The sequence below is a fragment of the Leptinotarsa decemlineata genome, unplaced genomic scaffold (genome assembly GCF_025532065.1).
Source record: "Leptinotarsa decemlineata unplaced genomic scaffold, Ldec_3_MD MMD2_tig00026336_RagTag_RagTag, whole genome shotgun sequence".
Taxonomy (NCBI): domain Eukaryota; kingdom Metazoa; phylum Arthropoda; class Insecta; order Coleoptera; family Chrysomelidae; genus Leptinotarsa; species Leptinotarsa decemlineata.
The window spans coordinates 3,715,283-3,731,343 of record NW_027412692.1 but is presented as its reverse complement, the minus strand read 5'-3'; the positions used below and the strand labels follow the sequence as shown (position 1 = coordinate 3,731,343).

Genomic DNA, 16,061 nt, shown 5'->3' with positions numbered 1-16,061 from the left:
AAAATTTACAAAGGAACCCTGACAACTTCATGCAAACATTACCTTATCTGAATGATTAAATAACAAACGCATGAGTGTTAGCGTGAATGCTACAACTGTGGTGAAATAAGAAACATAATTTAAATTTGTGTGACGGACAATTCAAAACTAGAACCAACTTCCACTGTGAAAAAAGGTTGCACAGAATCTCAGTATTAAAGAACATTTTCAAACAGGATGTTATTTTTACGAGTTTCTCATATTTGTCTCTGGCCAAAATATAGTAGCAATTTATTTCAAAACTGTCCCCTTGAAATTATTAAAAAATGTGTTAATTTACAAATTCAAAAGACTCATTTATTTGGTACTTTTCACTAGTGATAATGAAAATCACAATTTTGGACTCTCGTTAGTTGGTTATTGTGAATTTAAGCGCACAAAGGATTGGTTTAAATTTATAAACAACAGATACAGGAAAAAAAAGTGAAAACAATTCAAATTATAATATTCAAAATAAATTTCAAAATATTATCTTCACAATAAAATCATTATATAAAAACATTTGACATTTCTATAACATTCTCATTCTTCTCTAGTTAGGAAAAGGTTAGGATAAAATCTTAAACCTTCAATGGAATCATCCCTGCAACATTTTCCAAATTTCTCAGCAGTAAGTAATCTTTCTTTGGCCAGTGTGAGAGAAATGCCAAGAGTTTGTGAGAGTTCTTCTGCAGAGAGTGATCCTCTGTCTTCAACCTGAAAATTAAGTCAATTTGAATAAAAAAAATCCAATCTTCAATTTGAATAGAAATAAAAAAAGTCCAATCTTCAATTCACTACAGAAAGAGACTCAGTTCGAAAAGCATCAGTTACTAACTTTATTTGAAAATGAATCAGGTTTCAAGTAAAAATTTGAGTCAATTATGCATATCAATTTAAAGAAACCCACCAGAATTGAAGTTGCTTCAGCAACACTCTCACTGTCCAAACTACTCAACTGAAGCACCATAACTCCCGAAGAAAATTTATATAGCTTCAGTGGTAAATCAAGAGATTCCATAACTCTACAAGCATTTAAAATGTCTTCTGGAGACAAGAGTTCCAAACTTCTTGCTCTATTCACCCAACAAAACACATCAGTTAGAGCCATCATACCGCCCATTTCCTCTATATGTCTATGCAAAAACGAGCAGATTTGTTTTGCCAGACTGTGGTAGTACTGATTGTCGGATTTATATGAATCTCTAGTAACAGGATCGTCAATTCCCAGACTGAGTAAATAAGACTTGAATTGGACGGTTTCATCTTCAGTTATATCACCTTGTTTCTCCTTGATTTTCGTTGAAATCATTTTAGACAGTCTTACCATGTCCTTGGCCATCGTCATTAGCTTATCTAAGTCCTGAAAAGCTTTGCTGATACTCTCATCTGTAGCTTTCTGTTTTTCTAGTATACTTCTTTCAATTCCGACAATTCCAAGTCTAGGCTTTATTGTAGGTATTTGGGGTTTATTCTGAAGCACAGCATCTGGCAGTTCCGGTTCCCAAAGCTTCTTTTGCAATAGGTCATTCAAAATTCCCAGTACATTATTAGAATATCCTTCTCTGAAAGACAGCTTAATAAAATTGTAGATACTTGTTAGCTGGGGCCCGTTAGAAGAATCTAAAATAGTTTTACAGAATAATATAAAGTTTTCCTTGGAAAAATCCGTTTTGGGTTTCCATTTCTTCATTGATACTTGAAGAATATGAAACTTCCAAGAACTGGAAAAGAAATTGACAAATGTCAGTCACAATTCTTTCAAAATTTTATATAAGTATACGTGTGGAAAATGTATAGTAAAATGGATTAACGGGGTCTCTCAGTCATCAAAACTCTGCTCTACTTTGCCAAGCTTTTGCTTCTAGTGGAAAGCTTCTTCAGGGCAGTAAAAATTAGTAAAAAACAATGAATTGAAAATATAAATTTATGGAAAAAAACATGTATAGGATGGAATTGTATGTATAGATTGGAAATTGATGGAAAAAAAGTTAAAAATGTAAAGGTTTTTTTACTGCCCTGAAGAAGCTTCCCATTAGAAGCGGAAGCTTGGCAAAGTAGAGCAGAGTTTTGATTTTATTTTGACTGAGAGACCCCGCTAACATTCACAGTTCTGAAATTACACAGTTGAAAAAATAGTTTCACCTGAGAGCACTAACCAAGGGAAACTTGTTGACTCACTCTGTATTTGAAAAATTGAATTCAAGCCTCTGGTGTAGAATGACATGCTTATCTTATCATATACCGAAACTGCAACATTCATCTTAACATGCATTTCATTAACCAAGTTGGTCAGGAAAATTATACCATGCTATACATTTGTCAGTAAAAACTGTATTACTTATGTGAAGTAGTTATTTTATGTAATAACTAGATACACTATTTTTTAAATACTGAACAATTAACGTTTTTAATTTCCCATTACAATTATTTTTTCATATTGTTGAAGATACAACTCCCAAAAAGAGATTAGTAAAAAATATATATTTCACTCCTTGAAATGATTATATATGTTGCCATCTAGCTGATACAATCTACAAATATCTTATTAAAAGAAACATTTTTCCGTAAAATATAATTTTGCCATCAAGTAAATTTGATATTTGATGAACAATGCAGACTTGCAAATGAAAAAATATGCATCATTGTACTACTAAAGTTTCATTGATCTAATGAGTCTTCATATTCTTTTCTTTAGGAAATATCCCATTTCTTTATATTAATGGAGAAGCAGAAACCCAAAACTAGTTTTGCTAAACATTAATATACTCAAACAATACCATTAACTTCTGATAAATGCAATATTATTTTTCTGGATCTGCTGAAGCTGAATGAACTAGGTGATTCTTCCTCTACAAAAACGACAAGACTCAAATTCAATGACAAACATGTCTGTCCTCGGGCAATTTGTCCTGGGCGACCCCATAGAAGCCTATGAGTTGTAATAATCAGTTCACCACCTTCAAATGATGTCTAAAATAGAAAAAAAAATAGAAATTTGCGTAATTTATAAAAAAAAGTTACCTTTTGATCGCCATCATATAATCTGACATTATTTTCTACTGCAATAGTTGATTCACCGTCTATCAAAAGAGGACTTGTGTATTTTATACGATTCATATCAAATATCCCAATTGGACTGAATTAAAAAATGAAAATGTAAACAAAGCATTTTGAATATGTTCCGTTAAACCAGTTCCGTTCAGGTTCCGACCACCCGGACGACGTACTCTGTACGGTGTTCAGCAAGTTAAAAGTCAGTGGTCAATTACGTTCTCTCTTTAGTTCTGTAAGTGACTGTCCTAATCCGTGCAATCGTTCTCTATTTCTTTCAAAATTTCAAATATTAACTGTCCTCAAATCATGGAGTTGTAAATTTTGAATGTTATATATGAAGCAATGAAAAGTTCTGAATTCAAATTTGGAGACGACGTAAATCTCGAAAACGATCACCTCCAGCATTGTTGAGGAGGTGTACCTTTTTTACATGGAGAAGGTGTGGGAATTAGGTTTTTTCGTGAAAAGTACCAAAAGTTTACTGTCAAAAAAGTTAGGGCAATTTGAAATAAATAATGACAGCGTACTTTTAGATGTTACATGAAAATTAATACGAAATTATGATTTCTCACGTCAAAAAAACCCCGGGTACCGAATTTCGTGCAAATAACTTATTTTTTCCAAGAGTTATTTTCAAAAGGCGAACAAAAAAATTCAATTTCAACATCCCGTATCTCCGAAACGAAGCATTTTCGGACACAAGTTCATATAGACTCTTTTCTTAAAATTGTCTCAGGAATACGTCACTTGAATATTTTAACGTACCTATGTTACACCCAGTATACATATTTCCTTCGTTGTTTTCTTCAGTATTAATGAAAGTGACAATAGATTCTTTGTATTTCATATATCAACACAAGAGTATGAATTGAGGGACAATTTTATTGTAAAAAAATCATTTAATTCAGAGTTTCAAGTCGATCATTCTGTCTAACAGAAGTGTTTGTTTAAATTATGAGACAAATATGATGCATATGCAAGATGCAAAAAATAATTTTTTAAAAATCTGTTCCAACCTAGTTATGGTAAAATAGGACAAAATATGTCACAGGTAGTGAATCTATGCCTACCCATTCGAAAAGGTATATTGGAATGAAAAAAGATATAGAATGACGAGAAGAACGGAGAAACAATGTAAGGTAGGAATAAGCTAGATTGAATTCTGTCACATCAATAAATCACCACCATACGATTGTTTCTACGGTATATTGGGAAGCACTTTCACCGATGTTACCTGGTAGCTCTTTCCTAACTAGATTATCAATCTAGTTAATCCATTATAGAATTAAATGTATAAATGATGTCAAAATATAAGGCACAAGTTAATTTTTGAGTGTCTTTAATATGCGTGTGACTCTTGAAAAGAACTTTATAGTATAAAAGAGACATGCATAAACACTAAAGGTATTTGCTTTTGGATGCGCTTAGTCTTTAGGGTGCGCGGTTCCATATGATAGAGCGCAGAATAATGTACTGATGTCTATTATTATTAACTAATTATACATGAGCTTCGATATCATCAAGTGGATTGAGATTATTTATTTTATCTTTCAATCAGTAGATTGGAGGACAAGAATTTTTTTCAAAGACAAAATCTAATTCTGTCAATCAACACTTTTCTAATATGTGGATCGACACTTTTCAAATATGTGGATCGACACTTCAAATCTGTCGATGGACACTAAATTTATTGGGGAAGTATTCGGGGTGGCCGGATGGTAGCCATGTAACGTGGGTGGTTCGTTCTGCTCATTCAGAAAATCGCTTTGTTAACGTTGGCTCGATCCCCACTGCGAGACAATCGATGTTCACTGCATATCATCCGGATGCGCTTAGTTTTTAGGGTGCGTGGTTTCATATAATAGAGCGCAGAAAAATGTACTGATATCTATATTATTAACATTATACATGAGAAGCGTTTGCTGTCTACAGACGCTACAAAAAATGATTTTATGATTTTATACACGTTGATAAATGTCAGATATCAACTGTCATCGCAATTCGAGTCGAATCTAGTAAAGTCAGAATCTAAAAAGAGAAAATCGAGAATATTAAAAATAAAAGTAACTGAGACGTGGTATCCAAAATTAAATTATAGACTTTTCATTCAGTCTACCCACACAATGTAAGTTTGATATAACCATCTAAGTTTTTTGTTGAAGAAAGGTTGAATTTTGCAGGTAGGTGACTGACAATTCACATTCCACTCTGAAGGAAAAAAATTGATTACACTTATTTTATCGCCATCAACATGTCTTGCTCTGCGATATACATCCTCGACGTGAAAGGGAAAGTTCTTATTTCCCGTAATTACCGAGGCGACATTGATCTTGGGGTTATAGACAAATTCATGCCCCTTCTAATGGAAAAAGAGGAAGAAGGACTGCTAACTCCTATATTACAAACGACTGATTGTACATTTTCGTATATCAAAACAAATAACCTCTACATTGTAAGTACTACCAAGAAAAATGCTAATATTGCTTTAGTATTTGTATTCTTGCATAAAATAGTTCAAGTGATGACAGAATATTTCAAAGAACTGGAAGAAGAAAGCATAAGAGACAACTTTGTGGTAATTTACGAGCTTTTAGACGAGCTTCTCGACTTTGGATATCCACAAACTACCGATAGTAAAATCCTTCAGGAGTATATTACACAGGAGGGCCATAAATTAGAAATTCAGCCACGTATTCCAGTAGCTGTTACTAATGCAGTGTCTTGGCGGTCCGAGGGAATAAAATATAGAAAAAATGAAGTATTTCTTGACGTTATAGAGTCCGTGAATCTGCTAGCCAACGCGAATGGTAATGTACTAAGAAGCGAAATTGTTGGAGCCATAAAGATGAGGGTGTACTTATCTGGAATGCCAGAATTACGTTTAGGTCTCAACGACAAGGTGCTGTTTGAAAGCACAGGTCGTGGTAAGTCAAAATCTGTTGAATTAGAAGATGTGAAGTTCCACCAATGCGTCAGGTTATCCCGTTTTGAAATTGACCGAACAATATCATTCATCCCACCTGACGGAGAATTTGAGTTAATGTCATACCGCCTCAACACTCATGTTAAACCGCTCATATGGATCGAATCAGTTATAGAACGCCATGCTCATAGCAGAGTTGAATATATGATTAAAGCTAAGTCACAATTCAAAAGGCGTTCTACTGCTAACAATGTGGAAATTGTCATTCCTGTACCTAATGATGCAGACTCGCCCAAGTTTAAAACAACAATCGGGAGCGTCAAATATGCCCCAGAGCAGAATGCAATAACTTGGACAATCAAATCTTTTCCTGGTGGTAAGGAATATTTAATGAGAGCTCATTTTGGGTTGCCGAGTGTGGAGTGCGAAGATACAGAAGGTAAACCTCCAATACAGGTCAAATTTGAGATTCCATACTTCACAACTTCAGGAATTCAAGTGAGATATTTGAAAATCATTGAAAAAAGTGGATATCAAGCTTTGCCTTGGGTTAGATATATTACACAGAATGGGGATTATCAGTTACGTACCAACTAAGCTTAAAATTTTAATATTTTTCTTGAATCTTTTATTGCATTTTTAACAGTTATATAACTTTTATTCCATCCATTATTGTAATATTGAGTTGAAAATTCAAGTATTATTATGATATACAATTGTTTCAGTACAGCATATTATTTACCCAAATTGTGTTTCATTTTTTGACAAGCAATATATTCAAACCAAGTTTACTCTTTCAATTTTATCAGTATTTATATCTATGAATGGAAACAATATATTCAGGGATGATAAGTCATTCAGAGCTCCTGCAATGACAAATTATGAAATTTAATTTAGAACAATTGCTTACTTTTGTTATCTATGCAGACCCACTTTTATAAACACCTGGTACACTCGAGATCAAAAGTGATTCTGGTAGAAAGAATTTTATATCGTTTCCTGTTATTCATTTATTCATTTTTGGTTCAAAACCCATTTTATCAATACAATTACACAAAACGCAAGTTTACAACAATACAAAAAAGCAGACATAGAAAATACACAACTAGTCTCCTTTTAAAAATACAATCACAACTATCAGGAACAAGTATGTATGAAAATATATCACAGAATTCAATGGTCCATTAAAAAGACGTTCGCGAAGACCACATATTCCACTCCAAATTCTGTTACTTTTTATTTTCTGATGCAGAAGTAAAGAAATTGAAAACTGTTCTATTTGCCACTCTCATAAACTGAACATAATGAGTAGTTCTGCAGTTTCGTTGAAAAAATGTAGCTGTACTTCTGGTGAATTCGGGAGAGGCTAAACCTGGATAAGGAACAGTGAATACTTCCATCAATAATCTTTGTAGTGTTCTCCATAGCAATAGCTTTGATATCATCAAGTGGATTGAGATTATTTATTTTATCTTTCAATCAGTAGACTTGCGGACAAGAATTTTTTTCAAAGACAAAATCTAAGTCTGTCAATCGACACTTCTAATATGTGGATCGACACTTTTCAAATCTGTGGATCGACACTTCAAATCTGCCGATGGACACTAAATTCTAATCAATTATAATTTTTATTGGGGAAGTATTCGGGGTGGCCGAACCGTAGCCATGTAACGTGGGTGGTTCGTTCTGCTCATTCAGAAAACCGCTTTGTTAACGTTGACTCGATCCCCACTGCGAGACAATCGATGTTCACTTCATATCATCCGTCGCAAGATTGGAATTGCACGTTCAACCCAACCTTAGCTCAGTCTATAGATTTCTAAGGGTTATTATCTATAAGGATGCAACAGCTGGTTAAACCACATATTGCTAAATATACAGGGCTATTCAAATTCAAGTCTATGCACGAAGTTCCCGTGAACGGTAAGAGATTAGAGACCTCGTTAATCACAAGTTTAGACATTTGAGGATTGTTGTTCGTGAGGGGCAATAGCGAGCATTCGCAGAGATCATTATTTCTCTTTTCTCATATGGTGTTTACTTTTAATTGCCGCCATTAAATATAATGAGCCTAATGAGTAACGTCTTTGACAGTATTATATCTACTATTAATCGATGAAATTCACCTGGTGAATAAAGAAACACGATTTTCTTTCTCAATTTATGTATGTCAATTAAATCTATGTCACAGAGTATGAATACTCTGAGAAAAGAATGAAGTATCTGTGATAAAACTGTCCATGGTAATAAAGAGAAAGTTATCAATGTTATTTAAACACGAAGAGCACACCATTCCGGGCACAGGCTTGCAAGTTGCAAGATAGTCTTTGTCCCCCGACGAAGCTTTTGTTATGTAACAGCCAGTTACGTAACAGGAGGAGCATTGGTCATATGCGCCTGAAGATAGGAAGCAACGACCATCCAAAATAGAGAGAGAGAGAGAGAATGTTATTTAAAGTCAAATTTTAGGTTATAGTTTATAGTTGACATTGTTTACGGTAGGTTTTTGCAAAGGAATATGTCTTCGTTGTTATTCTCATGTCCTGACATTTTTCATTCTTATAAAGTCTGGGTTAGCAAAAATCCACAGTCATTAGGAGACTGGGAAAATTCGGCAAAATGGGTATCGTATTTTATAGCAGGTGGGTGATATATCTATCTTAAATGAACTTTGGTCTAATGAAATGTTTTTTCTGTAGGAAGGATTAATAACTCCCATATACTTTCCGAATTGGTTTACTGTTTGTCTAACCTTCTTGTTATGTTCAATGACAGAATAATCAAGAAAACAATCTGCCAGGTAGACTCGAACACTACACCAGATAAAATAAAACTTTGGCTAACAGTAATTGAGTACTCTGAAGTATTCTGCGAACTTTCTGCTAGTAAAATTTGGGGTTCTGCTGGAAAATGGGTTATTGTCACCTGCATACAAGTATTCAAGTAAGAGTTAAATTTGGTTTCAAACTAGTGATGAATTATTTGTGCATCATCGGTATATCTTATACTGTAACTTTTTGTAATTTTTACAATCACGATGCCATTTTGAGTTTTTTGAGAATTAACACAAGAAATAAAAGTGATAAATTTGTTAGACTCTACAGTGAAACTCTACTCTCTTCGCTCTACTTTTTGTATTCATGAATAAAGTTCCCTTCACATGAGAAAATTAATTATTGGAAACCTTGCATCGCAGCATGAATTAGCACTTCTTTGAAAAATATGAGGGGTCCCTTTATTATTTAAAGAAATATTTGATTGAACTATTTTACTGAAATATTTCGGTAAGTACTGAAATTTCTGTAGAGGAGTAATCCATAGAGCAAAATACAATATATATATATATATATATATATATATATATATATATATATATATATATATATATAACATGGAATATTGTTAACGAAATAAGAAGGAAGGAGTATTATCAGAAAATATGCAGATACCTTCCTCCATGCCAAGTTCCATGGCTGAAAAATTAACTGAGAACTTAAATCCTGTACAAGATGTGACAGTTTACTTTCAAATAGTGATTATTAACAAAATATGCATTTTTCATAACACCAATAAAAGAGAGAAACAAACATTATTAACCTAAAAAAAACGAAAAAAAACATCTGGAATTGATATTCTATCAATCGGAACATTTGAAAACTTGGTAAATTATACTGTAGATGTTCTTATTCCACTCCTTAAAGAAACTTCGAGACATGGGATATTTCCATCATTTCTTAAAGAATATATGGTCATACTTTTGCCTGTGTAGGTAACTAATTAATGATCACATAAATCAATATATTTCTAGATACTAGATCTAGATACTTTTATTAAAGTGATGAAAACTGCCATATACAATCAAATTGTAAAGTTCCCAGATAATCAGTACAATACTGAGTCCCAGTAGCCTATGAAGATTCTTGAAACGTTGACTTTGAACGAAAATATTGCAGACAATTGCGGCTACAAGCTCTACGTAGATGTATTCTGCCTTGGCAAATCAGTAGATTCCGACCATCACTACGCATTTGTCAGAGAAAATTAAGACTAATTTAAATTTAAAGACAACGCTGCCTCTAGAACAGAATAGGATTATTTGAGCAGCCTTTAGTTTCTGGAAATGTCCTACATTCTGTTTTCACTAGTGAAAAAGATTCAGATCTTCAGAACGAACCTTTCACCGGAGTCCTACTTGAAACCTTCATACGAAGATTATTCTATTCTATTTCAAATTGTGTAACAACAATCTTAAGATCTTGATATTCTTTGAAACTTTTCTGAGTTAATTAATGAAAGTTTATTAAGAAAAGTTTGATTTCAGGTGTATAGCCAGGTTGTTTCTCGTCTACCAACACAAAGAACCAATAATCCAGAATCCTCCAATACCAGTTCTGGATAGAAGAGATTTGAAGAGTAATAATTCGAATTATGCAACCATGGGTGATTTAGCTCAAGAACAACTCAACTCTGTTTCATTTACATTGAAGCGTTCAGGTCGTGTAGTGAGAAAAGTTGACTCTGCCCCACCCTTAGGTTTGTATTACAGTGACATTAATGATTCAATAATCATTAGTTAGAGAAATGAATAATTATCTGCCAGGCATTTTAATTACGACTTTAGAGTAATTGTTTAATTTTTTAGCTATAAGGAATTGGAAACCTTTGCTGAAAGCTCCAAGCTTTAGTTGTGGGAATAACCAAACTATCGAACAATCCTTAGCAGGTAGACAACTTATTGCTGAAACTATTTATATTTCTAAACCTTTGGTTCATCTGTTGTCGATGGCTTGTTTTGGGACTGAAACATGGAAACCGTGGATGATAGGGTTAGCTTTAGATTTGACAAGGTAAGTGATGAATTATTTCAAATAAAATGTCTTTTCGGTACCACTTTACATTGCTATACTATGAAACTGTAATAATTTTTATGTTGATATCTTACTCTACTATTGCACTTATTCATGACAATACAAGATGGTACTAACTGAAAGTAGGGTCGGATTATCTCCTAAATTACATTCAAATGGTGTGGAAACTTTCCACTTACTGGTTTTGAGTGTACTGAGTATGACACAACATCCCATAAATATTAAACATTCTGTAAATGTTGATAAATCACAGAACATAAACTTGGGTATAACTTGACAGAAGACTTCATCTTGCTACACCTTATTTTGTGATTTATGAGCTCCATTTCTATGCCCATTTATTTAATTTTTGAATTGGATATTTATTCTGATGACAACAATTATCTGCATATGTTAAATGTAATTATAGTAGTAATTGAATCACAATCAGCCCGTTGCACCTTTGAAAGTTTAAATGTTCTTCTAGTTTGCAGCTATACCGTTCCTGCAGAAGTAAAAGTATCAATTCCCTTACTCCACTACAACGTCTTCAACTGTCGAGGAGAACTGTCATATTGGTACTGTATCTATTGCGTTCACCAATATATGAAAGGTACAGCAAGGACAAGATAGATGGTTTCCTGAAAGCTCTCAGTAAAATCCCTCTAGCTGGATTAATTTGCACACCTTTGGCACAATACCTGCCTTTCTGGCAGAGTACCTATTTTTATATGTGGTCTACGTAGTACAGGTGTTTTTTACTTTTGTGGTAATTGGTGAGGATAGACCAGGTGATACAATTCACTTTTAAAAAAGTATGTGATCATTATGTTGGTTAATTTGGGTTTTTAAGTTATGTAACGAATCTGGGTTCTACACCTTTTCAGCTTAGGTTTTGCGTCCAACATGGTTCATGAAGAAATTTTGAACATGACAAGGTTCATTCTAGGTAATCATAAAAATTACAATTAATTGGCACTTGGATACATAGGGTGCCAATTTGAAAATATCCTCTGCGAGTTATAACTCGCTCAGAAGATATCCCATTCAAATAAAATGAATTTACACATATTAGAAGCCGAAACTATAGAAGATCAAAAAGATGCTTCATTTTATTTTGAAGGAAGACAGTTTCAAGGAATATTTGCAGTCTTACGGCTCAACCCCCGAATATCAGGTAGGTAGATGTTGTCCTGAGAATCTTTAAAGGAAAAATAAATTAAGTGGCATATAATTTTAAATGGCTTGTAATTCTCTCTCCACTTTTTATCATCATTTGTTCAGAATTTTTAGAAAAATAATGTTCCAAAATTACAGAAGTAACTGTAATGGCTTTCAAGTTATTATTTAAATGAAAGTATTTGTATTGAGTAGGTATATTTATAGTTTAAATGGTCAGATTATTTGATACACTTCCAATATCTGAGTAACACAATTTTACTTGAGTTTTTCAACACCTCTTTCACTATTACGAAAATAATTTTCAATTTGTTGATAGAAATATGAATATATCTCATAAACTATTCAAATTGTTGTCTATTGGTCTTAACAGTAACAGTTTTCGACTCTTCTCCAACTTTTCTAAAAACTTTACTGAGAATTTAGCAACGAGCTGTGATCATTTTTTGTATATCAACATTTGTTTATAGGGCCTAAATAGCTAATTTAACAAATATCAGATTTGCTATCTCTGTTAAATACATCTCACTCTCGATCAACTGCTGATATGGCACTTAATTACCATAGCTGGGCACCGTTAATTAAATAAATTACTTTGTAAATAGCTAACCCGTAAAAAAAATTTAAACTGTGTTAAATGTTTAAGCATTATCTTTGAGATGATGTAAAACAAGTTACCGTTAATCGTTAATGCATTATAATCCGATGAAAAATGTTTTTTATATCATTGTAATAAAGATTACTTACAAGAACTGTTTTGGTTTGGGTTCCGGAAGTGAGAAGGTTAGGAACAAAAAAAACGTCTACAAACAGAGTGTCTAATTTAGTCATCTGGTATATTGTGGATATTGCCCTCAATACGTTTAAGTACCCTTTTGAAAGCGAAACTGGTTTTTCACGGCGGCGCTTGGTAAATAGTAGGTACTGGATTAACGATTAACAGACTTGAAGAAATTTAACGGAAGTTAACGAGTCCGTTAAAATCTTTTTAAGTCAACTCAAAAGTTAATCCGTAAAAAGGTTGGTTCTTATTGTAGTGGGTTTAACCATGAGGTTGAAAATATTCCTTGAACTGTAAATTTTTTTTTTCTATTTTCATATAATTTCCTAGAAGGAAGACATTTCAACAAATATTGAAAAGTAATATTTGCATTCTACATATCCGTGATAAGCATTCAGGCTGAGAAGGCCACTCATAATAGGGGATCACTATTTCCGACTGAATGCTAACTGTTCTAAGCCAAAGATTCCTGAAAGTTTACCCAATCGCAAGGGCTGAAAGTTAGATTCAGTTGTTGAGCGTACGTTTGTCATAGGGGCATGCTGATTTTGGTAATATATTTCGACTTTTTATACAATTTATTCATTATATGTGTGATAAGTAAAAAGTTGTTCTCTTGAGTTTGTTGAAATTGTGAAATTTTACCAAAAAAAGAGAAAAATTAAATATGGTTTTGGTTTGATCAGTTATTTTATTTAAAACAACTTTCTCTCGCTAACCTTTATAAATCGATTGATTTATTACTTTCTATGTTGAGAAATAGTTTGATAAGATCATAAACTTGGAAATTTATTCCAATCATCATAATATAGAAATGTGATTTGTTTTCTTTTTCAAAATAAAATATATTTTATTTCATTTTATTGTTCGATGTTTGAATATCTCCAAAATTTAATATGCTGAATATGGTCGATTACAGTTCATTTTGTGTGTGTGTTTTAATGATGTTATCGACAACAAAATGTCTTTTTGTCTTTGATAGTTCAGATCTGTATCTATGCAGCCAGTGAAGTATGACATGTTGCTTTAAATTGAAATCTCCAGAAAAATAAATCGTAGGTTCAATGCAATAAAAATTAGATGGACAGCTGGTTAACGGAAAAACATGTTTCAACTTTTTTTTTATTTGTTCTAAAGGTCACATAATTTCAAAAGTAACCCTTTTTCCAATCACCAGAAATGCAATACTCTTCCTGACGCGGGTTTCATCAACCAAGTTGGCGTCTTCAGGAGATAAAGTTCTGGTTGTAAATTTAACTTATATGACGAATCTGGAACTACCGAATATGTTACCTGGAAAATTATTCTGAAATGTGTTATATCAACATCCAATATGTAGGAGATCTGTTAAAAAAATAATGTGAATGTTCAAATTTCGCAGGCTACGTACATTCGATTAGCGATTTTTTTTTAAGTAAGTACACTCGTTGCGAATACATGTTTACAGTCTCAGCTGTTAGCATGTTCAGTTTGTTGCTGAGAGGCGTAAAAGTGTTTTGCGTTTTCGACGATTTTCTGCTATCAAAAAAAAAAAGGATAAAAGAATTTGCATAAAATTTTGTGTAAAAAATAGAGTTGAGTGTTCAAAAATACTTGAAATGTTGACAGTGGCATACGGTGAATGTTCTCTGAGTCAGAAAAATTGTTTACAAGTGGTACAAACTTTTCACAGAAGGTCGAGCAGATGTGAATGGCGACGCTCGACTTGGACGCCCCAGTACATCAATAACCGATGAAAATGTTGAGAAAGTGAAAAAAATTGTAATGGAGAATCATCGAATCACTATTAGAGAAGTTACTGAGGATGTCTGCACATCGGATGGCTCATGTCATGCAATTCTTTCGGGAATTTTGGGCATGAAACGTGTGGCAGCGAAGTTCGTTCAAAAATTGCTGAATTTTGACCAAAAAAACGTTGCCTGAGCATCGCTCAGGAATTGTTGGTGATCCAGATTTGCTTGAAAGGTTCATAACTGGTGACGAATCATGGGTATATGATATATCGAAACCAAAGTCAAATTGTTCCAATGGAAGAGCCCAGGAGAGCCAAGACCAAAAAAAGCACGCCAAATCAGATCAAATGTCAAGGTTTTGCTCACCGTTTTCTTCGATTACGTAGCATAATGCATTAGGAGTTCTTGCCACATGGTCAATAAGGTGTATTATTTTTAAGTTGTGGGCCGCTTGCCCGGTAATGAGTAAAAATAATTCATGGATTTTGCATTGTGATAATGCACCTGCTCACTTATTGTTTGTTCGTAATTTTTTGCCCAAAAATAACATCGGAATCGTGCCTCATCCACCGTATTCACCAGATTTGGTCCCCTGCAACTTTTTCCTGCTCCTAATATTGAAGAGATACATGAAAGGACGGCGTTTTGCGACGATCGAAGGGATGAGGATTAGAAAAACGCTGGCACAAGTGTATTGTATCTGAGCGAGGCTACTTTAAAGGGGACAAAATAGAAATTGGTGAATAATTGAAATTTTTGTAAGAAAATTGAAAATTTATTTTTTAACAGACCTCATATAATATCATCTCAATTTTTCCGTTTTCATTTGTTGATTCAATAATCAGAATAAATACTTTTTATGCACGACCGGGCGTACGCTGACTACTATATCGCCCGGCGGGCGATAAAATCATTCAGCAGGCGCTAAAGTGAGTTTCAATTTCATATCGATAGAAATCTATATTCCGATGGATTCAATAAATGCAAATTAAACAGGAGTGCACATTACGAGTCGAGGATCCATCAATCACCATCATCAGACTATCAATATATCTTTTGTACTTATAGATAACTCATAAAAAGCTATCAATCTTGCGTATCTACTGATATCTCTATTATTACGTACATTTAAAGTAGCTTTCAGCATGGAATAATATGACCACATGGAAGAGGGCTCACGATATTTAGATTTTTCCAGAAAATAGGCAAGTACACTCTGTAATTCTTATTTTTTACGTTATCCCCCTTGCACCACCTCAAGAGTTCTTCACTCACTTTGTCATATATTTTCTTGAATTTATTTGGCAATAAACTCAATTTCGCATCCTCGACTGCTTTAGTTATTTCTGGTGGAGTACAATAGACACTTTCTTCGTCGCTTGAATCCATTTAAAAATTACTAATAAATTATCTGTGATCACAAAAATTGACAGTAAATACGGCTACTAGCCTATATAATCTTATTTCGAAAAATTGACTGAGTTGTCATGGAAACATTCATTCCATCACTTCTTGATTTATTC

General features: G+C 33.4%; 3 protein-coding genes across 3 annotated transcripts; 2 read left to right on the top strand and 1 right to left on the bottom strand.

Annotated features, from left to right (window-relative positions):
- Positions 1 to 467: 467 nt before the first annotated feature.
- Vps36 (Vacuolar protein sorting 36) lies at positions 468 to 3,325 on the bottom strand. Its single transcript, XM_023156166.2, has 4 exons — positions 3,043 to 3,325; positions 2,799 to 2,991; positions 929 to 1,641; positions 468 to 735 (listed from the first exon to the last, which is right to left on the bottom strand). The coding sequence occupies exons 1-4, from the start codon at positions 3,136 to 3,138 to the stop codon at positions 562 to 564; spliced, it is 1,176 nt and encodes a 391-aa protein (XP_023011934.2). The 5' UTR covers positions 3,139 to 3,325; the 3' UTR covers positions 468 to 561.
- Positions 3,326 to 5,041: 1,716 nt separating this feature from the next.
- Positions 5,042 to 6,745, top strand: AP-1mu (Adaptor Protein complex 1, mu subunit). Its single transcript, XM_023156167.2, has 2 exons — positions 5,042 to 5,200; positions 5,256 to 6,745. Exon 2 carries the CDS (start codon positions 5,327 to 5,329, stop codon positions 6,593 to 6,595), a length of 1,269 nt encoding a protein of 422 aa, XP_023011935.1. The 5' UTR covers positions 5,042 to 5,200; positions 5,256 to 5,326; the 3' UTR covers positions 6,596 to 6,745.
- Positions 6,746 to 8,292: 1,547 nt separating this feature from the next.
- Pex16 (peroxisomal biogenesis factor 16) lies at positions 8,293 to 13,487 on the top strand. Its single transcript, XM_023156168.2, has 5 exons — positions 8,293 to 8,640; positions 8,698 to 8,941; positions 10,320 to 10,531; positions 10,641 to 10,845; positions 11,333 to 13,487. Exons 1-5 carry the CDS (start codon positions 8,517 to 8,519, stop codon positions 11,589 to 11,591), a joined length of 1,044 nt encoding a protein of 347 aa, XP_023011936.2. The 5' UTR covers positions 8,293 to 8,516; the 3' UTR covers positions 11,592 to 13,487.
- The last annotated feature ends 2,574 nt before the right edge of the window (positions 13,488 to 16,061 follow it).

What these genes read in the sequence shown, in the direction of transcription:
- Pex16 (XM_023156168.2), top strand. Translation starts at nt 8,517, where the DNA reads ATGTCTTCGTTGTTATTCTCATGTCCTGACATTTTTCATTCTTATAAA. An exon ending in GGTATCGTATTTTATAGCAG is followed by an intron (nt 8,641 to 8,697) that starts GTGGGTGATATA and finishes TTTTTTCTGTAG; the next exon opens with GAAGGATTAATAACTCCCAT. An exon ending in TGACTCTGCCCCACCCTTAG is followed by an intron (nt 10,532 to 10,640) that starts GTTTGTATTACA and finishes TTAATTTTTTAG; the next exon opens with CTATAAGGAATTGGAAACCT.
- AP-1mu (XM_023156167.2), top strand. Translation starts at nt 5,327, where the DNA reads ATGTCTTGCTCTGCGATATACATCCTCGACGTGAAAGGGAAAGTTCTT.
- Vps36 (XM_023156166.2), bottom strand. Translation starts at nt 3,138, where the DNA reads ATGAATCGTATAAAATACACAAGTCCTCTTTTGATAGACGGTGAATCA. An exon ending in TATATGATGGCGATCAAAAG is followed by an intron (nt 2,992 to 3,042) that starts GTAACTTTTTTT and finishes TTTCTATTTTAG; the next exon opens with ACATCATTTGAAGGTGGTGA. An exon ending in CTGAAGCAACTTCAATTCTG is followed by an intron (nt 736 to 928) that starts GTGGGTTTCTTT and finishes CTTAATTTTCAG; the next exon opens with GTTGAAGACAGAGGATCACT.